General features: G+C 27.7%; 2 protein-coding genes across 2 annotated transcripts; both read right to left on the reverse strand.

Moving 5' to 3' along the window:
• Positions 1 to 5,487: 5,487 nt before the first annotated feature.
• LOC107645959 (importin subunit alpha-4) lies at positions 5,488 to 10,564 on the reverse strand. The gene is made up of 10 exons (XM_088490102.1): positions 10,004 to 10,564; positions 9,224 to 9,320; positions 8,904 to 8,995; positions 8,674 to 8,805; positions 8,279 to 8,464; positions 7,947 to 8,110; positions 7,652 to 7,730; positions 7,281 to 7,409; positions 6,542 to 6,669; positions 5,488 to 6,250 (listed from the first exon to the last, which is right to left on the reverse strand). Exons 1-10 carry the CDS (start codon positions 10,235 to 10,237, stop codon positions 5,869 to 5,871), a joined length of 1,623 nt encoding a protein of 540 aa, XP_088346228.1. The 5' UTR covers positions 10,238 to 10,564; the 3' UTR covers positions 5,488 to 5,868.
• Positions 10,565 to 20,622: 10,058 nt separating this feature from the next.
• On the reverse strand, positions 20,623 to 21,610 carry LOC107648018 (basic helix-loop-helix (bHLH) DNA-binding superfamily protein). The gene has a single exon (XM_016352048.3). The coding sequence runs from the start codon at positions 21,400 to 21,402 to the stop codon at positions 20,824 to 20,826; it is 579 nt and encodes a 192-aa protein (XP_016207534.1). The 5' UTR covers positions 21,403 to 21,610; the 3' UTR covers positions 20,623 to 20,823.
• Between the last annotated feature and the right edge of the window lie 1,826 nt (positions 21,611 to 23,436).

Genomic DNA, 23,436 nt, shown 5'->3' on the forward strand with positions numbered 1-23,436 from the left:
GCTTTCTATTTTGCCTACAAACATATCATCCACCGTTCCACACACTATTGTAACATTTTCCTATTCTATTGCAGACATTAATCGAATTAACTCCTACAAATATCGCTTATAAAGCCTCATTTTTTATAAAAGAAAAAAAGGAAAAGTCTCAAATGGATTACTGTTTTTTTCTAGTCCTTAAGATGGAGTGATATTTGCTTATTTAGCAACTGTCATTGTACTTATTTAGTTGATGCAAGTTTAAACAGCTTTATGATTGATACGGTTGAAAATTTATGGCATAATAAAGAGGGAATTGAGGACAGATAGCCATCGCAAAGTAATGTAGTTGGGAAGGTCACCTATTAGTATTTATTAGGCTTTATACTTGTACTCATTTGCCACCTTAGACCTTACCCATCACCTACATTACTCGTATTCATATCTACTTACCTTTTTTTTATGTCCTTGTTTTTTTCTTTCTTTTGGTAAATCAAAGCGAACTTATGTAGGTTTGTGGTTTCCTATCCTATACGGATTTTTTTTAGTTTGATTTTAAAGTAAAGAATACGCGTAGAATCCGCTTTATTAAACAACTTGTGGATATTAGATAATACATTATATATTTTTTATCCGTCAGAATTTATTCATGTATTGCTATAACTTGAATTTGTTTATTAAGTTCTCTAGGAATATTTTGGTACTATTAGATTGAACCGATCGTTTCTCCAAAACTTTAAATATTTATTATACATACTATAAATAATTGTTTTCTTAAGCCAAAATTAATTTAACATCTATTATACATTATTAAAATTAGATTTCTTCCATTAATAGTATCGCTGACATGGTATGTTCTTAAAAGTATTTTATAATTATTTTATTTGATTTATTTAAATACATTAATTAATTATTTATTTGATTTGATTGAGATAAATATTAAATTATTTAATATTTTATTTGATCACATAACTATAACTAATCAATTATATTAATTATTTGATTTGAATAGAATAAATAAATTATTTTTATTTTAATTTATATTAATTTTTCATCTGATGTATTTTGATTAATGATTTTTAAAAATATTATAATTATTTATTTATTTATTTTATTTAATTGAGATAAATATCAAATTATTTAATATTTTATTTAATTACATTAATTATAAATAATCAATTATATTAATTATTTGATTTTACTGAAATAAATGAACTGATTTTATTTTAATTTGTATTAATTTTTTTTGTCTTATGCATTTTGGTTAATGAATTTTAAAAGTATTATAATTTTTACATGATATATTATAAGATATTTTTTATTTGTTTAACTTACTTTATTGAGTCAAACAATTATAATTAATTTATTACATCAATTATTTAATTTATTATCACACTAATGTTTGAGTCATTGTTTATAAAAAATTTCTCTTGTTTTCCTTCTTTAACCTTAAACATTTTGACTTTAAATTTTAAATTTTTATTTATTGTTTATATTTATTTTTATTTTAATATCAAATTTAATATTTTTATTAATAATTTTTATAATTTATTGTATAATAATTATATGCTACTATGAATTATATAATCATAAATATTCTCTTCAATTTATTTAAAAAACACAATTTTATTTTTTTATTTTTATATTTTATAATTTAATCACTGTAAAAAAAAGTTATATATGTTAAAAAAAATCTCATTTTTTTTACTAATAGCTCTTCCATTAGGTAAATATTTTTTTTCTATCTATGATACATTATTTTTACTCGTTCATATTTTTTATAAACTATAAAACATTATTATTCTTTGTTATATTTATCTCTTCTATTTCTTTTCTTTTGTTCTTATTTATTTAAGGTTTTATAATTTTTTATCCCATACAAATTAATTTATCATAACTCTTCATATATTGAATATTTTCAATATTAAAATTATATTTTTTACATACTTAATTTTATTTCTGATTTGGAGATTGAATAATGAAATAATATCGATAAAGGTTGTTGTACATTTTCTTCGGTTTTTTGACTTACTTCTCTTTTTATATAAATTATGAATAATTATATATAATAATATTTATGCATAAAAAATAAGTATAAATCATATCATTCTTTTAATAAAAATTTTGTTATCTATCTTGAAATAAAAAAAATATTATAAATTATTTTAAACCAGTTATATGTAATTATAGAATTTTGAAAAAATTATAATTATTCGATAGTTACTTTATTTAGTCTAATATATTAATTCTTTTAGTTGAATATTACCTTAAATTTGTATTGGACTCAAATATTTTAACAAAAAGTATTAAAAATGGTGCAACTCTTTTTAACTAAAGAATCAATAAATTTATATGCTTATTACAATAACTAAGGGCTTGGGACTAAGATAAAAAAAAATGGATTGAAGAATTAGATTAAAAAAATTGAAAGAATTTGAAGATGATGTACTTAAATATTGGATAAATTTTTATTATGATTATTCCTATTATTTTATATTTCACTTTTTTTTGTTTGAGGTATTTTAATATTGTTCCTTTGTATTTTGGTATTTTAACAATTTTTTGGTCCAATATATTTGTTTTTTGTTCTAATAATCACTTTTTACAAAAAAAAAACTAAACTAATTCCAAATTAAAAATTTATGTTTATTAGTATAATTATTACCGTATTTAATTTAATTTACTTACACATTAATATAATTGATTGAAAATAAATGATAAATAAAACTAAAAAATAATTAGAAAAATAGAATGCTCTTAGTTACTTTAAAATAGATAATGAAGTAAGTTAATAGTACTATTTATTTGGATTGTTAATAATTATAAAAATAGAAGGTCAGTAATTATATTAAAATAGACACCGAAATAGGTTTTAGGATATTAAATTTATTTTAGATTGTTAATATAGTTTTATAAATGATAACTTTGTACAAGAAAATTGTTAATAAAATTTTATGATTTTTATATTTATACCTATTTGATTCATGTATTTTATTTTATTCTATTTTGTACAAAAAAAATTTGAAACTTGCTTTTTTTAATTTATTATTTATATAAAAGATAATGAAATGAGTTATATTGTATTTTAATTATGTAATATTTTTTACTTTTTACTTTTTATTTTTTACTTGAATGATGAAACATGATTGTCGTTGCACTCATAAAATGTTGCGATTGCGATACAGTATTAAAAAAAATTATTAGGTAATATCAGTATAAATTATAACTCTTATATTAATATATTAATTGAATGACAAGTTATTAATGAGTGTCTATAACAAAACTAAATGTATGTGACATAAATTGATGGGAGAGAATAGATAATTTTATTATACTCTCAAAAAACTTAATGATGACCCTAATATTAATTGATTTTGACTATCTTTATTTTATATTGAAATTATTTATATAAAATATATTTAATAATTATGATATTTTTTAAATTCAATAATTATGTCCATATCTTTATAGAAATTATAGTCAAATATTATTAAATTTTTTTAATTACCAGTTTGTTAAAACTTTTAATTATCAAAAATAATTTATTAAATTTGACTTTTAAAAATATTTTTTTAAAAATTGTTGCACCTGTGTTTAATAAATTAAATAAAAAATAAATTATTTTTAATAAGTACAACAAAAATTTTATTTAGTAAAATAATTTTTAAAATTTTAAAAAGTCAAAATAAACACAAATATAAGAATAAATTTGAATTTTATCAATATATGAGGTTATGTTAAATTTTTTAATTTTAATAAGTATAAATTAATTTTAAAAAGTACTCTAACTTTTAAAAGTATATAATCACATACAGATGATTTTATTAAACCAAATTAATTATAATTTGTCTAATATATCAGTTATTTGATTTGATGAAGATAAATATTAAACTAAGTTAATATTTTTTGGTATTAATATAATAATTTATGTAGTTTAATTGAGTTATTTATTTATTATCATATTAGAAATAATATTGAGAATAGAATACCAATCAGCTAAAGTAATAATTATGTGCATTCGTCTTATTTTTAGAAGTTTTAGTAGGTAGTTAAACTAACAAAAATATGAAATCGTTTCTAAATATAGATACAACTATTTCAATTCAAGAACAGATAAAATATGTTATTAAGTTTCAACAGATAATGTTGAAGAAAAAATATGATACTAGAATACAAAACAACAAAAACAGTTGCTCATAATAGTTTTTTTTGCTATAATAATAAAGAAGATATTTCAATGACAAATTTTATCTCACCTTAAATTGTATTTACTTATATCAGTTTTAACATAAGAGTAAGATGATTTGAAAATTTTACTCATGAATCATGAAAAAAATTTTACAAATTCAACTGCTAATGTTATTTAAAGAAAAATCTTTAAAACGATAAGATTCTAATGTAAATATTTAAATTTAATCATAAATTATATGTACTATTAATAATTATTTATTATATTTTAAAAACAAGTAAAATTATTATTCATTAATTTCATTATTTTTAATATTAAAAATAATTAAAGTTTAAATTTAGTAACTTCATAATTTTTTTATAACGGAAATTCTTATACGTGTTTTCATTTAAAAAATTCAGAAAAAAGACTATATTTTTGTATATGATCCCGGGTACATATACTTAGTTCTAGTAAAATGTTAAGTTGGGCAAAATTTGCTTTGATTCATGCTAAACAACACCTGGTTTCATGCCAAATTATCGACAAGATCCATCCCTCGGATTCGGCAAAAACAAGTAACAACCATGATCAGGATCTGAATTTCTTGGCTCCAATCCCTGCCCTGCTTTTACTCTCTGTTTTTCCCCCTCAAAGGAAACTATTGAAACCAAACTACTTGAAATGATTCAGTGGTGAGAAATTTGTATAAAATAAAATCATAGATCTAGAATTCATTGTTACAGATGTATTTAAAAAATGCAATTATAAATCGTAAAAAGAGATGCATTTCTTGTATATTATTTTTATTAGTAAAACTCTTGAATGTTATGATAATAAATAGTTAGTCTATTACTTAAAAGATTACATATAAATAAAGCATACAACAAAATAAAATCTAATTAAGTAACATATGAATACGTATAATTTACCACGTATAATAAGGTAGTTTTTTATATTAACTATACTACATATACACTAAAATCAGCTACCAATATAAAATATATATTAAAAATAAATTAAATAACATATATGTTTACACACAAATATATTAGTGACTGATTTTAGTGACTGATTTTAGTTCACAAATATCATTTCTTTTTTTTAGGGAGGAGGAGAAGGGAGAAAAAGAAGCATATTTAAAAACAATTTATTTATAAAATAAGTAAAATCCTGGTAAGCAATTTTGATTTCTTACGAAACACTTGAATCTTTTTTACGAATTTGAAATTCCATCAAGCTAGATATAGCATTATCATGCTAAAACTTGCAAAATTAAACATCAATCACGTGGTTTTCATTGCCAGAAACTAAGGAAAACGACTGAACAACGAACAAAATTAAAAAGTAGGTAGGAGCTGCCCAACCTGAATTTGACATGCAGGATTTCATTCAAGAAAGGTAGTTGATCGAGTTGTTTCAACCCTAGAAAATAGAAATTAGGAAGCTGCTATTAACTTTAGCTACTTTCCTCTCTTCAGTGAGCGCAACGCGGAACAGATTTAGATACAACTCTTTTCATTTGTAGAATTTTTTTTTGCGGGGGGGCGGGGGGTTTTGAAGAAATCCAACAGAAAATATGGATATACCATGCTAACAATTTCAATAATTGCCGGGTAACTATGACCTATGTGCCTGACAAAAAATCCTGGCTCTTACTTCAGTAAACACAGCTGAAAATCCATTTAAGACCGGAAAAATAAGAAAAACTAGGTATTACTTCACCCGAAGTTAAAACCACCTGGCGGGAGGGTGGGATGGTTAGTCCCAAAAGAAAAACCTTGCTGAGTACCATCCCCGCCATTCTGACTCTGCTCAACTTCCAATTCATCCTCAGCCCAATATCTCTCCAAAATCTTCACAGCCCTCTCATAAATCTCATTGTTGTCATGGGTCTGCAGATTTTCGATCTTATCCAATCCTTCACATTCGTCAACCATTTGAGCGAAAATATTGATCCCGCCGTTGTGTCCCATTTCCTTGTCAGCTTCTCCAACCTTTAAAATGTTATCCAGCCCCTCAAGACAAACTGTCACAATCCTTGGGTCGGGACATGTCAATAGATCACACAATGGCTTGATGCAACCTTGACTTGCCAGGAACCTATAGCAATGTTCATCACAACATATTGCAACCAAAGTAAGCATTATAAACACAAGTTTATAAAATAAAACCCATAAATCCCAAGTTTGTATATAATGCAGAAATAGAAGAAAGTTTCCCTAGCTTTAGACTGTAGGACCCAATACATGCATCCTTTTCAAGTTTTTGTTGCCTTTAGTCTTTTTAACCTGATGGAAAAACCGTGTATTTTCTTACACCCAGAAATATCCCCCTAAAAGGTGAAATTGATGATACAGGAAATTCAAATGTAATAGTGAAGTGAAACCATACTGAATCTGCTCATGAGATCCTCCAGAAGTTGCATTGGAAATAGCCCATGCAGCTTCCTTCTTGATTTCAAATTCTGCATTCTGAAGAAGATTGACAAGAGGAGGAATAACGTTGGCCTCAATGACAGCCTGTAGCAATACCCATATTGGTCACGGACTTACGGTTGTTAAAATAGAAATGAAAACTGAAACTCACATAGTGAATTAGTAGAACACGTTAAAGCAATCAGAAATTGTTCACTTAATAGCAGTATTAGTAACTACTAACTTGCCACCATTATTGTTAATAATTTCATATCAATCACAGTTATTTCCAGGTAATTTTAGAATAATGCTACACATCCAAGTCTTTTTGTTAACCAAGTTGGTCTAACATAACAAAAATCAGTTATGGCTAGCATTATTCCAAGTCTTATTGTTTAACTTGGTTCATAAAAAGACTTGGATGTGTAATAATAGGAACTCTTTTACTCCAGCACAAAATGCATGCACAAAAGAATAAACAAATTAATACCACCCGTTTCAACAAATGACCTTGTCCTTACTAGATAACATGAAGTCAAATCATATATGACCAATATCATGAAACGAAGATAAGAGTTGGGAACAAGCAAAGAAATTTTAGACTCCACTAATAAATGAATTTATTAATAATAGTAAAAAATATCACATGTAAAGTTCAAGCTCCCTATTAATCCCTCTTAAAGCAAGATAGATTTAGATATCCACCCTCGTTTTACCTGTATTTGAATTCTATTCCCAGCTGTGATATTTGATATCGTCCAACAAGCTTCTTTCCTGATGTTTTTCTTGTTATTTTGCGAAAGAAGTTGGTGAAGACAGGGGAGAACTCCTTTATCAATTACAAACTGAAATACATCGCTGATTTAGTCATAAGGAATTCAAGGCGGTTTAAAAAATAATTTGGTACTATTGTATGATCTTCAACCTTTATAATGAGATAGTATATATATGGAAAAATATACTAACATGATCCACACATGTACACACACTTGGCCTAGTAATTTACAAAGTTATAACTAGCTCAAGTCTATGAGATAATATGGCAAAAAGACTTTCTTAATAATCAGGAGATAAGCATTCTTTATACCTGAGTCTGAGCATCGTCACCGGTAACAATATTTCCTACAGTTCGAAGAGCAGGTATAAGAACTGTAGGTGATGGATGTCTGCCAAAAGGAACTTCAGTAAGCACAAGTAGTACAACAATACGAAAGTGAAAACAGAACAGAAAGATAGATGGAGTCAGTAACAGAACAGAAAGATAGATGGAGTCAGTGAGTCACCCATGAGTTTACAGAATACAGAGCGACACATAAGAAGTACGAAGGCATCAAATTAAAACTTTCAGAGGATGCTAAGCTTCAGAGAGCAGAGTAGCTTACAGCAAGAGCTCCACAAGTCTTGGGCATACTCCTATTTCAATTACAGCTTGAATTTTTTCATTTGGGCCATCTGAAAGGTAAGATAGAGCCCAGCACGCATCTGTTAGAACTTCTTCATCATTCAAGTAAATGAGCTCCCGAAGAACAGGCAAGGCAGGCTTTACCTGGTAGAGATCAAATCCAATCAATACTAGCACAATAGTACAGAAGACAAAATATCAACATCACATGAAAGGACGTAGAATAGTGGAAACAAATTCACAAGTGAGCTTCTTGTTAGTTATACAGGACCTCACAAGTCACAAGCAAGATTTTATGCAAATGTCCCCAACCTGTTCAAAGGGTGTTGGAGGCTTTCCACGGCAGAAATTAGACAAAGTCCATGTAGCATTCCTCAACATAGATGGTTTAGAATGTTGATTCAATTGAGACAGTAATGGCATGAGTGCACCATGACTTAGAACAAGATCCCTACAGTTTGGGGAGTCACCAGCAACATTACCCAAGGCCCATACTGCCTATTCAGCACAAGAGATAGTAAAAATTGTCAGAAAATAGAGAAGGCGCCTTTATTTCAGAAAAAATAAATAAGTAAATAAGAGCTTGTGTTATTACATAAAAAAAAGGAATAAATTTTCTTCAAACTTCCATCTAATCAGTCATTAAGACAGTAAATTTTAAAATATTTAAACATAAAATCTGGCCAAGAGTCTGAGTAAGACTCAACCTGTTCTCTAACGTCATCACTGCCAGAGCTCAGAAGCTGCACAAACAGGGGAACAGCACCATGTTTAATGACAACTCCTGTGTGCTCAGATGTTCCAGATGCAACATTTGTTAGAGCCCATGCAGCCTCAAACTGCATAGGGAACAATATTGGATCAGCCAGGATAAAACTTTTGCAAAGCAAGTAGAGAGCATTAGAGCAAGAATAAAAAGGTAGAGAAACACCCATACTTGCAACTGTGGTAGATCATGCCTTCCCAAAAACTCCACAAACCTAGGGACAACACCTGCCTTAATGACCTCATCAATTGGAGGGCTGCGTTCTAAACAGACCAGCCAATGAAAGTTAAAATTCATATGGGAATATCCAACAACAAGTGAGTACTGTACCAATAGATGCAGATAAGGCAATGACAATAGTCCAACAAAAGAATTACATATCAGAATTAGTGCCGTAATACGATTTAGACAGGATAATCATATTGTTTGATTTAAGTATAGGTGATACATGGTACACCACAAATTTATGAGAATGACAATTGCATTCATACCAATTGATAATAGCTTTCTAAACTGAGTAGTTGCTTCTAATTGTGCAGCTGGGTCATCGGACCATACTCGTTGTACCATCACAGGAATGCCTTCTAACTGTTAAACAACATAAAGATGATTTTTTAGCACACCTAAGGTATCATTCCGAAACTTGAAGATTGGAGATCAGTACAAATAGAGGTGTCCCATATATAGTATTGCTATGCTTCAATTCAAAGGCCCAAAAAAGAAAAAAAAAAAGAGAAGAGAGGGGGGGGGGGGGGGGGGGGGACTGTCATTTGTTTAACAAAAATGCATTTCTAGCTCCAAACCCTTTTTTTTTTCTTTTCTCTTTTCTGACAGGACTGCCCTGAAGCCACTTTCATTTGAAGTATAGATCATCTGGTAAATCCCGGGCATCCTCTCAACTATAGGCAGGTTTATTAAGTAGCTTCTGCCCGAAAGTGCTTTGTAATAATGTACTAATAATGCCACAGTTAAAATGCAAGTACATAAAAAAATGCCCTAGTATCGTACATTTTGTGTCTATAAGACAAACACAAATCCGATCCAACTAGTACCACATCCTGATTCCGTTGTGGTCCTACGTCAACAAGTCACTACTCACTGCTCACAAAGATCTACAATTCGAGAAACTAATCCGTGATCACGTCTAAGATAACAAATATGATTCCTTCATTGGTTGTGCAAACAGAATCGAAACAGCGAAATTACGATCTACAATGTTAACATCGTGACAAACGTAAGATTGAAATTGATTGTGAATCATATATACATACCCGGTTGGCGGGGAAGGAAGGAGAAGGGGCATGGTTATTGTTGTTACTGGGCAAATGAGGGTGAAGGAGAAGGCCCTCCCTTCGTTTCTTTAGAAGACTGTCCTCGCGCTTGTTCTTCCTGATCTCGACCAGGTTGTCCTCCCTCCGGCGACGAGCCTCGTCGGCGTCGACGCCGATCTTGTAGGACTTCTTCCTCGTCTCCGAGCGAGAGTTGGCACTCGGTCGCAGAGACATTCTTATTATTATTATTATTACTATAATCTCTCTGGCTCCGTTGAATTTGAATGTTAAAGAATAAATCTTGAAATGGGGGTTATGTGCAGACCAAGTGTTTGAAGAAAGGATTGAGAGTGAGAGAGGGGGGTGTTGTGTTCAACTAACAAGAGCGAAGAGTGCGTGTGTTGTTCCCTCTCCCACGCAACCAATGCTGCTTCAAAATGCAACCAAATCCCTATTGTAACTCACTGCAAAAGTAAAGTTCAATCTAGCCAGATATTTTAAAATAAATTCAGCTCTTCTATTATTTTGTCTTGGCTAGTTGGCTTAAGTACCAATTTGTACGAAAGATTTCGCCCAGAAAAAGTCTCTCTTATCGATACAAGAGCATTACATAATTTAAAAATATGATAAAAATAACTAATAAATATTATATTTTTTAAATAATAAAAAAATTTATATTTAGTAAATCGTTTATTTATTTATCTAAATTTTTGTGATAATATTTAAATAAGTATTTAAAAGATTCACAAAAATAATTTGAAACAAAATTTAATTTTTTTATTTTTTTAAAAAAATATAATCATTTACACTAAAAAAATTAAAAAATTCACTTAGTATAAAATTATTAAATTTTAAAGATAAAAATGTTATTTTTTTAATATTAATTACAAAAATTTTATATCAAAATTTAATTTTTGACATTTATTTTTAAATTATATATTAATATCTAACTTTTTTTTATTACATTTTCTCTTTTTATTAATAATTTACTTATTTTCTCTTGTAATAATAAATAATAATAATATTTGAATTTGAATTTTTATTATTATAATAATGATGGGAAGCTTTCATACTGATGTGACGCTCATCTTTATTTTTATCTCTATTTTTATAGTAGTAATAATAATAATAGTAATAATAATATTTATTTTTATCGTTATCTTTATAATAATAGTAATAGTAATAATAATACAAATAGATAACTCTTATCGTAATAGCTCTTATAGTAATAATAATAGTAATAATAATAATACAAATAGGGAGTTCTTAAGTTGACGTGGCATTCATACTAGATATTTTTAAAAGTTTATTTATAAATTATAACTTAATATTTACTTAAGTTGTTACCTTTTAAATTTTTAAATACGTTTTTTTAGATCGTTGAAAATTTAGTTTTTAATATTGTTGAACTAATTATTTATTTAGGTGTTGTCATTAGTATTTTTTAAAAATTATAAATTATTATTTGTTTAGTTGTTCACTAAAATTTTTTAATAACAATAATAATTCTATTTAAATAATAATTAAAAATATACTTTTATCATCTTTTGAACTAAATGCGAATTAGTTTTATCACTTAGGATTTATAACTAAGTGCGAATTAATTTTCAGCGTAATAACAATAATAATTAATAATTATTCAATTAGTTTTCGTGTAACAATAATAATTTTGTTTACATTATATCATTTTTTAGTTAGTTGTTAGGATTTATATTTTAAATTCAAATCAAAGCCAATTAGGTTTTAGAAAATTCTAGCTAATAGTATTATACCTCTCTTGCTTAGTACAATTAATTACTCCTTTTAAATTTTTTTATCTTTTTTCGATGACAATTTGTGTTCACAAAATTGCTAATGAGTAATAGCTCAAATGACATAGTCTCCCCATACTCAATTAAGAGGTTGAGGGTTCGAGTCTCCTATTTTTGGTAAAAAAAAAAATTTGTGTTCACAAAATTGCGGAGATCAATCCTAAAGTTGATAATTTATATGTACGTATATAAGTGATAAGGTTATAAATACTAGTGAGTTACGAAAATTTTCCATTGCCATCTTGTATCTCAATTGTTTAGTACAATCAATTACTTTCTTTATATTTGCCTTATTTGAAAATTTTCTACCATTTTTCAATGGAAATTGGTATTCACAAAATTATTGAGAACAATTCCACCGTTAAGAATTTGTGTGTACATATACGAGTGATAAGGTTATGGAAAATTAGACACTACCAAATTAAAAAAAATTTTTATTGCCATACTCAATTGAGCTGGTTTGTCTCGATGAAGATATAAATTTTTTGTCATTTTTTTAATTAATGTTAAATTTATATTATTGATATTTCAAATGTGTTTATTTATCACTCTTAAAAATAATATTAAAAATATAAAAAATAAGCATACTTAAAAAAATACTTTATATCGTTTGATCTTTATAAAATTAAAATGATTAATTAATTAATTGTTAATTTTTAAATTGTAACTATTTTTTTAATAAAAAATAAATTATAAATTGTGTGTTAAAATTTTATGAATTTGAAAATTTTTTAATTTTAAATATATATATATATATATAGTTTGGTATAATTTTTTGTTATTATTTTTTAAGTTAAAATTATTTTTTTAATATAAATACTCACACATATTAAATGATTAAAACGGAATTTAAGAATTTTAATATTGACTTTAATATAAATTTATTTATTTGAATTTGTTTTAAGATTTTATTCTAGAAATTCGAATTTGTTTGTTTCAGTATATTCTATTTAGATTGTTATTTTAATTTTATTTTGTTATAAATATTTTTTGTAATATTAAACTTTTTTTTGTGTTTGAAGGATTTTAATTTGTTAGAACAATAATATTAAAAACTAAATATTTAGTGACTACACCTAAGTATGTTTATTTTAATATTTAGTTTTTAAAATTGTGTTTTTTGTTGGCAAAAATAATGAACAAGACACACAAATATTTAAGTGTCGTCACTAAAAATTTTTAGAATTTTATTTATAAATTATAAATTATTATTTGCTTAAGTTGTTACTTTTTTAAATTTTAAATTACGCTTTCTTAGGTTGTTAGGTATTTAGTGCTTGTTTGGGCGTAATTATCTTGATAAAAAAATATTTTTTTAATAAAAAATATTTTTTTTAATTTTTTAGCGTGTTTGACAAATTTTTAGTAGTAAAAGTAAAAGTATTAGAAAAATAAAAAAAAAATATTTTTTTGAGAAGTTGTAATTTACATCTTTTTTTAAAAGATCTTTTTTTCTTAAAAAAAAGATATTTTTTATGTAATAAATAAACAAAAAATTACTTTTATATCGTTATACCCAAACATAATTGATAGATAAAAAGATCTTTTGGTATGAGATACTCCAACATAAAATTACTTTTACTTTTCCATGAGATCTTTTAAAAAAAGATAACTCGAAAAAAAATATTTTCTTAAAAATTCACCCAAACAAGTCTTTAATGACAACACCTGAGTAAATAATTAGTTCAACAATATTAAAACCTAAATATTAAAATAAACGTACTTAGGTGTCATCACTAAATATTTAGTTTTTAATATTGTTTTTCTAACAAATTAAAATATTTCAAGCACAAAAAAAGTTTAATATTACAAAAATATTTATAATAAAATAAAATTAAAATAACAATCTAAATAGAAAATACTAAAGCAAATAAATTTGAATTTATAGAGTAAAATATTGAAACAAATCCAGATAAATAAATTTACATTGAAGTCAATATTAAAATTTCTAGATTTCATTTTAATCATCTAATATGTGTGAGTGTTTATATTAAAAAAAATAATTACAACTTAAAAAATAACAACAAAAAAATTGTACCAAACTCTATTCATATATATTTTATATTTTAAAATTTAAAAATTAGCAAATTCATAAAATTTTAAACATAATTTATAAATTATTTTTTATTAAATAAATAATGACAATTTAAAAATTAACAATTAATTAATTAATCATTTTAATTTTATAAAGATCAAACGACGTAAAGTATTTTTTTTAAGTATGCTTATTTTTTATATTTTTAATATTAACATACCATTAATAATATTTTAAATAAAAAATATTTATTCATCGAAAATAAATTTTTTCAACAAATTAAAATTCTTCAAACACAAAAAAAATTAATATTATAAAAATATTTATCACAAAATAAAATTAACATAATAATTTAATACAAAATACTAAAACAAAGAAATTCGAATATTATATAGAATAAAATCTTAAAACAAATTCAAATAAATAAATTTGCATTAAAGTTAATATTAAAATTTTTAAATTTTATTTTACTCATCTATTATGTGTAAATATTTATATTTAAAAAATAATAATTAATTTTCTATCATAGACTTCTAATTTAATAATATTGTATGTGCTAAATTTGCTATCCTTTTTAAGAGTGATCTCATTCCTAATTCCAGCAAGATATCCAATATTATTTAAAGTTGATTAAATTAAAAAATATTTATTGTCAATAAATTAGTTTAAAAATTTCAGCCGAAATCATGAATGAGTTAAATAAATTTATCATTGAATATTTTTTTTTTAAACAATAAACTTACCAACTAAATAGGTGTAATCGAATTCAAGAGTATTGAGAGTGTTAAAACTCACAAAACTAAATCCATGGAATACTTGACGATTTCGAAAGTCTCCGCACATCGATACATTGATTTAAGCTCACAAAACTATTCATTCTCTTAGCAAATTCATGAATCGAAACACAAAAATTTTCTTAACTGAGGTGTGTATTTCTTTCCCTAGAATTGACCCACAAAAATCAAAGAACAAATAAAAATGATAAATAAACACATTTGAAAGATCAATAATACAAATTTAACATTAATTAAAAAATGACAAAAAAATTCACATTTTCATCGAGGCAAACCATCTCAATTGAACATAGCAATAGAGAATTTTTTTAGCTCAGTTGTGTTCAACTATTCATAACCTTATCACTCGTATATGTACACACAAATTTTTAAGCGTAGTCAATAATTTTCTGAATACCAACTTTTATTAAAAAAAAGTAGAGAAATTTTAAATAAGGCGAATATAAAGGAAGTAATTGATTGTACTAAACAATTGAGACACAAGATGACAATGAAAAATTTTCGTAACTCGGTAGTGTCTATAACCTTATCACTCGTATATGTATACACAAATTATCAACTTTAGGATTGATCTCAACAATTTTGTGAACACGAATTATCATTGAAAAAAATAGAAAAAATTTAAAAGAAGTAATTAATTGTACTAAACAAGAGAGGTACGATGCTATACATCTCTAATTCGTATTTTTATAATTGGCTCATAGTTAAAATTTTCTAAAACCTAATTGGCTTTGATTTGAGTTTAAAATATAAATCCTAACAACTAATTAAAAAATGATATAATGTAAACAAAATTATTATTTTTACACAAAAACTAATTGAATAATTATTAATTATTATTGTTATTACGTGAAAACTAATTCGCACTTAGTTATAAATCCTAAGTGATAAAACTAATTTGCATTTAGTTCAAAAGATGCTAAAAGTATATTTTTAATTATTATTTAAATAGAATTATTATTTTATTAAAAAATTTAAAAAAAAATTAGTGAACAACCTAAGGTCCTAAACAAAGAATAATTAATTCTAAACTATAATGCTAATAGTTTAGAATATTAATTCTTGAATAGTGGTGGGAGTCAAGTAATAAATGAAGCCCTAATTTATTTGTTTTGTCATACACACATGACACACTCACTCAGTTATTGCTGGGCACTGGATTTAGTGTGACTCTTTGGACAAATATATTTGTCATTCTTACGCATAATGAAGCTCGTTTTTTTTTTTTTTTGGATAGAAGTATAGAACACATAATAAAGCTCAAATTTATGTGCATGGGGACTGGGAGAGAATGGTGAACCCTTTTTTTTTTAACTAGAATAGAGAAAATCTAATGTATTACAAGAGAAGAGCTGAGAACCAGAAGAGTATCCCTTTCTCATGGGCTCATGGCTGGCCCTTCCTTCCCTACAACCGAAGATGATGTAATGAAGGGTTAAGGGAGTGGTGGGCAATCCATGTGAGTATTGGGCCCATTATACCCAATGTCCTCTATAACCGTTCAAAGAGTCCACGTGTGGTAACTCACACTTCGGGCCCAATCCATGTACGTTATTGTTGTGTTTGTTAATTGTTATATTCGTTTGTTTCACACCCCTTACTCCCTTAGCCCTCTCTGTGTTTCTTTCCCAGTTCCCAATTCCCACTTAGATTGTGATTGTTGATTAAAAAATAGGGTTAACATTTTTAAGCACCTTCACCTTCACCTTCTCATATGCGGATACATAATGAGTTCTTAAATATTGTATAAATTATGACTCAAGTTCAACTCTTTTTGCATATTATTAATAACATCACTTGTTCGATGCTAAAGAATAAAGATATAGCTAATAGCTAAATATTATAACAATCCCATCAAATCCTCTTTAATCAGACAACAGAGATGGAAAAACACCTAAATTATGATGCTTAATTAGGCTCCAAAGTGAGCATATAAATATATAATCACTTGGTAAACTATCTATAATGGGATAAAATCATGTGTAATTTGAAACTATGACACCAATAGTGATCAACATGGAAATCTTTTTTTTTTTTTTATATATATTAAATTACGAAAAAGCATGGATTCGTAGTAACCAATGGTCCCATTTACCATATTAAGGAGTTCAACACCACATGATCACATATATGTCTAATGGACCATATTTGAAAGAACATACCTGAATTAAACTCTCTTGTACCTAATTGTTGTGCTACTTTAGGGATCGGAATAGGCTAAGAAAGGACGATGCATATCACCAGGTTCGTTACATGTAGCTGCGTTTTTTGCCTTTTTTGGTGGGTTATTGCTATGATTGGGTTGCCGTTAAAAGTTAAAACTCGAAATGCACACTGATTATTCATTTTTTTTCTTCCAGATGCATTATTTTTTGTTGATCGAATGGTGCGTGTTGATGGCCTTATTATGGTAATAACAAAAATACAGGAATAATATGCTTCATGATATATTGTGAATAATTTTGTTAGTAATTAATATTATTTTAGATAACTATTCATAGTTAAAATAATATTGGATAAAACATATTTTTTGTTTCTAAAATTTGTCAAAAATTTTAAAAATATTTTTAAGTATTATTTTATTTTTATTTTATCTCATAATTTATGATTTGTATCAAATGTACCTAGCAGTTAAATTTTCAATAATTTTAAAACCAATCTAGCAATAATACTTTATAATTATGAGCCAGAATTTTGTGCCTCGCTTGCTTGTGTTGAAAGTTCTTTTTGTGAAGTCATTGCTGAATTAGGAACTTCTTGAAAAATTAATTGCCATGAGTATATTTGATGTAGACAAAAAATTTTAAAATAATTAAAATAAAATAAAACTTAGAATATTTTTAAAATTTTTAACAAATTTTAAAAATAAATTCATGTAAAAAATAATAATTAAAACATTGATCCATATTATATCAAATAGTAAAATTATTTAATTATTTTTAATTATTATTTTTACATAAATACTAAGATTCTTAAAATTTTAAAAATAAAAAATTTTAATTTTAATTCAATTGAAGTTAAATTAATTATAATAAAATAATATATTTATGTATAAAATATATTTTTTCAAAAAAATAATTTTTAATATTTTACTGTTTTAAACTGGTTAAATAATGCTAAAAAATCACACCAATTTGACCCACTAATCGGTTCTTTAACCAATTTGTTAACAACTAATTTTTTTGTGTGTTAAACCGACCGGTTCCATTCGATTCTTAGAACCATAATAAATACTACCCCAACAATTATTGTCTTGTTCACAACTATTTTAACTAGAATTTATGGGAAGGTGATGGGGTGGCACATTAACATGGGGGAGGAGGATGTCATTATGTGGAAGTATTGACAGTTGTATTCTGAAGCTAAGGTTGCATGCGTGCCAGCCCCTTATAAGGAAAACAGCCCACACAGGCGTGGGGTACCTCCAACCCTCATTTGTCTCTTCCTCTTCCATCAAAATTAAACCAAATTCACCAGTCTCTTCCTTAAAATGTGCCATGTTTCCAATTAAAGTATTAAACTATTCTTTGCACTTATTTTTCATTTGATAAATGTAAATTTCATTTAAAAATAAAAATGCTCTATCTAATAAATTAAAATTATATTCCAATTCAATATTCAAAGTATAGTCATGTAAACGTTTCTATTTATTTAATTTTTTTTTTCTCTTAGGTCTCATAGTCACATGCAAGCCACTGTAGGAGGAATGGGGGCGTTCAAGGGTTCGGTGCCCCCTATGGCCCTTGATATTGCGGGGCCACCTACCCACATGATTCATTAGCCTCTTTCAAAGTTTCTCTATTCTTGGTCCTAACTTTTAAATGTGGGGTTCTTATTTCTCTCTCTCAAATATCCAAAATTGTCATAGCATCCTTGCCATTTCACCTTGATTACTCTATGTTGTGTATGAATCCATACCATTGCAACAAAAACTAATTAAAAATATGCAAATTACCGTTAGAATCCTCTGACTACACTGAATACAGTTAATGGCTCTTTTATTTGTAACTGATCTTACAAGCCAGTCTAAGCAAGATGTTATTATTAACTAGAACAGTTTGTAAATCCAAAGATGATGGAGAACTGAATGAGATTACGGTAACATATGCGTATGAAGCACTGAATTATCCTTTTTCTAGTTAGAATTTTGCTATCTTGTGTAATAACACCATACATTAAAATTATAAATTAAAAAAATTATTATTAAAAATATAAAAAATTTATACTTTTAATATATTTGGTTTTTATTTATTAAAAAATTTAAAATTTTATACTGTGGATAATCTTATTATGTATTCTTAAAAGTTAAAACACATGTTAAATAAACCTTATTGTGTGATGTGCCACACAAGGTTAATTTGGATAAAACAAATATCTTGAAAAATAATATTTTAAAATTATTATTTAAAGCTTTTATTTAATAAATAAATAATATAAAAAATTTAATTAATAACCTTGAAAGGGTTCTTTTTTAAAAACACGTATTAGCTAAATATTTAATTCAGATGGAATATAAACTAGTCATCCGTACGGCACTGCGTCTCTGATCTTGATTGATCACTGCCTCACTGCTACCATTTTTCCTTTTTAGTTTTCAAAGAAAAGGATATCAAAGCTTAGCCCCAAATCCGTGTGGTGTGTATAATATGCTTATAGGCAGTGAGTCAGTGACCATGGATGTGGATTATATTATATATTTATTTACTTTTCTAAAAGTTTGATGCATGCATTATTGCATTTTCAGAACCATGGTAAATTGTACTCCTTCAACATGAGACAGTGGAAGGCCTAAAGATCTGACCAGGTTCAGGACTCAAATCCCCCTCCCCCTCCCCAAATTAACCACATTCATAGTTTTATTTGGAATTCTAAATTATTTTAGTACATGAATTTTTAATCTCATGCATACAACTCAAGTGAAGTCTCTGATTACTAACAAAAGTTCAGTGACTTATCCAAATCACAATTTGGTGTCAGTGTGTCACATATGCTATACAGCACAATTAATCAAAATGTATACAATATTTCCATGGGGTTGAGAGGTCAAGCACATTTACAATTGGAAAAGTCTAGGAGCCAGCAATTTTATCAAATTCTGGCCAGCATGTAACCATCAAACAAGAGTGAGCCATTGGATGAAATCTCACATTAATCTCACACCATTAAAAGTCTCATTGATGGCTATTTGATGGCTATAAATCCCAAATGTTGCTGGCCCCTAGCATTCTCTTTACAATTATTATATTTTGATAAAAAAAAAGATTAGATTGTGTTTCAAACACATTTTGTGTGAGACGCTGGAAGGCGAAAGTGTCACTCAAGACACAAGAGAAGTAAGAACGAAACAAACTACTTCTCTTTGATAAGGTTTTCAGTTTATCGTTTGTTGAGAATAACAATAATATTAATAAACTCAGGAAGAATAATTTTGGAAGAATGCAATTCAAGAATTCAACGACTCGTAGAAATCTTAATAAAAGCATTAAAAAAAAAAAGCATTAGCAACCCTATGAAAATTTCAAGCAGTAATGGACGCAAACACTTTTAATTTAATTAGCCGAGACGATAAAAATAAAAAGAAGAAGAAAAATAGAAAAGCAAAGTGGCGATGATGGAAAGTAGAAGATCGAAAAAAACGCATCATATACACTGAAAATTACACGACTCTGAAACCCATGCATTCTGAGTAAATGCTCTAAAATCTTAAATTTTACTTATGAGATAAATTATTTATGAAAAAAATAAAAAAAAAACTAGTATAATTTATTATTTTTATTAATATTTTAGTTAATTTAATTTTTTAGTCTAATAATTTAATAAAATATTTTTAAATATTATTAAATATTATTTTTAATTTTATTGAATCAAATTAATTTCCAACATTTTTTCCGTCACGACGTCGAAAAATTACGTGGGTTTTTTTTTTTTTGTTACATTTTACGTACACTTACCGTCCAAATCAAGCATGAGTCAAACTACTTAAATACAAAAAATAAATTTAAAACCAATTTAATTCAATAGAAATTTGACGACTAATTTAACTCATACATAAAATTTGTGGATCAATTCACATATTTACTCATAAGGAAAACAAACAAGTGAAAAAATACCACCTGGTGCGAATTGTATAGCCTAAGGCTAAAAAACAGCGGGAGTCAACGTGTTTTTTTCACGGCCGAGTCAAGCCGAGGCGAGGGAGCCGCCGCCGGTGAGTAACTCCGTGAGTGCCGTCATGGCTCTCACCTGCATCTCCAACGCCGAGATGTAGTCTGTGGCTTCTTCTAGAAGGTTCGGGAACGTGAGCTTCCGGCAGCCGGGGACTAACCGGCCGAGAACGCGCGCTTTCTTCTGCACCACCGGTAATCTCCGGCGAGTCTCCGGCGACTTCTTCGGCAATCCGGTGGAGGCCTTGTGAACCTTCTTGTGCATCCGCCGGAGCTTCCACCGGTTGAGTGGACTAGCAAGGATAGCGCGGCTCCAACGAGTCCGGCCTTTTGCAGTGGAAGCGAGGACTCGGTCGGCGGTCTCGCGAACCTCTCGACCGGCACTAGACTTTGCCGGCGGAGACGGAGGGTTCCGATGGATGACGTGGCGGAGAGCTTCTGCGAGCTTGGAAGAGTAGATCCGCTGTTGCGTCTCGGATCTCCATGGAACGAGGCTGAGGGAATTGCTGTGTCCAATTTTCCGGCGCTTCTTGGGATTGGATCGTTGCATCGCTTCCGAATTTGTAGAATCGACGTTCGGTTGCAGAGATGACATCTGTATCTGTGATTGAATTGGTGGAATGAAATAATAGAGATTCTTTGTGAGACTGATCGGAAATTTTTGGAATTGGAACTCGAAGGATGAGCGAAGGAAGATATTGATGTGTGTATGAGAGAGAAAGAGAGAGAGAGAGAGAAGAATTCACGAGGAACCACGCGTCGTTGCTTTACTCACATTTATCTATAGGGAATACTCACGATGACATTTTCATATGTGATTTGTACCGGTATCGAGTTAGCAGTTAAGTTAAATATATTCGGTTAAATATATTAAATTATTTAATAATTTTAATATTTTATAATAAAATTTTAAAAATCGAATTGATTATAGAATTATTTTAAGAAAAAGTATGAGGAATTAATGGAATATTTGTATAATGTGTATAATAGAAGTTTAGGGAGTATTAGATATATAATTATTAGTGTTATCTTTTTCCATCAGCTGAATTAGTTTAAGCTTTTAGAAAGATGTTTATTATCCCTAGTACTCAGATGATTATTTTAGATAGTATGGGAATGTTCATTTTGTAACTCATATAACCCATTGTATAAATAAGTCATTGTCTCCCTAGTGGGACTCTTATTTTAATTATTAGTTTACAGATTTAATCGGTTCAACTGTAGTTAAATCGAAAAAATTATTTTATAATAAAATAATAAATAAAATATAAATAAACACATTAAAATATAATTATAGTCTAATATAATTATTTTCAGCATTACTATTCTTAAATAGTTCTTGATTGATACTATCATCTATACTTAAAAATTACCAATAATTTAATAACAATATAATCCAATTACAATATCACAACAATTCACTCCAACCCAATAATCTTAACAAACAACCATTATTATTACAAAAATTCTCAACTTCTAATAATATGTCATGATCTTATGAGGAAATTAATTACAATAATTTAGATAAACTATATTAACCTTTCTAAATTTCCTAAGCTAGTTTTACTATATATAGAGGGTTTATAGTTAATATATATAAAATTGCAAAAATATTTAGATTCAATCTTATTAATTATTTGGGATTTTTTTGAGATTACTTTGACTTATTTTGTTAGATAACTTTTAGTAAAATATAAATCCAAGTCAATATATGAAAATATAAACCAAAACTGAATATTTGCAAAAAAAATTCATTGATCAAATGTTAAAACGCAGTGACATCAAAAAACCATCAGCAAGCGTCGCAAAGCAAAATAATCATATTCACCTTGGAACGACACAACACAACCCTACCCTAATCAATTAATCTATCAATGCTTCAAAAATTAAGATGCTTCAAACAATCAATAACAAAATTTTGAACCAACAATTAATCAATATTTCAACTATTATTATTGCAAAAAACAAAATTCATACCTAAGGTTATTAGAAGTTGGAAGTCTGAAAAAATGCAGAATTGGCGAGGACAGGGACAGTGACCAGCAAGAGGTGGCTGAAGGGGTGACAGGGTTAAATAGAGCTGGCACTGGCGGTCCCTAACTGCGCGACAGAAAGTGGCGCTGGCGGTGGTTGCGATTTTCGAGAGCTGACTTGGCGACGGAGCATGGCTTCACGAACAGTAGTGGTGGCTCCACGGAAGTTGCGACGGCGGTGGTGGCTGGACAGAAGTTGTGCCGGAAGCTCGAGGTGGAGACCAGAGACATGAGAACTGAGAGCGAGAGGTGAGAGTGGACCGTAGAGGCTCGAGAGAAAAGGGGTGAGTGGGTCTGTAAGTGAGACTAGGGTTCGTTCCCCTTTGGCCCTTTCTTCAGCATGCAAAACGCAGCGTTTTGCTAGTCAATTTCAAAAACCGGTCGGATCACGGTTCGTTTCGACTGATCAGTTTCTGACTGATTCAGCGGTCAAACTCTGGTTTCTAAATCTGTCATTTTTATCATCTGTCTAAATCGTATTTGCCAATGGTTTACGGTTCAACCGATTCGACAGGCCGATTCAAACCGATTTTCAGAACATTGGTTTATAATGTTATTTTTTTTTATAAAAATATTTACTTTTATTTATTTTTAAG

This window comes from Arachis ipaensis, chromosome B6 (assembly GCF_059453495.1).
Source record: "Arachis ipaensis isolate K30076 ecotype BB chromosome B6, ASM5945349v1, whole genome shotgun sequence".
NCBI classification, from domain to species: domain Eukaryota; kingdom Viridiplantae; phylum Streptophyta; class Magnoliopsida; order Fabales; family Fabaceae; genus Arachis; species Arachis ipaensis.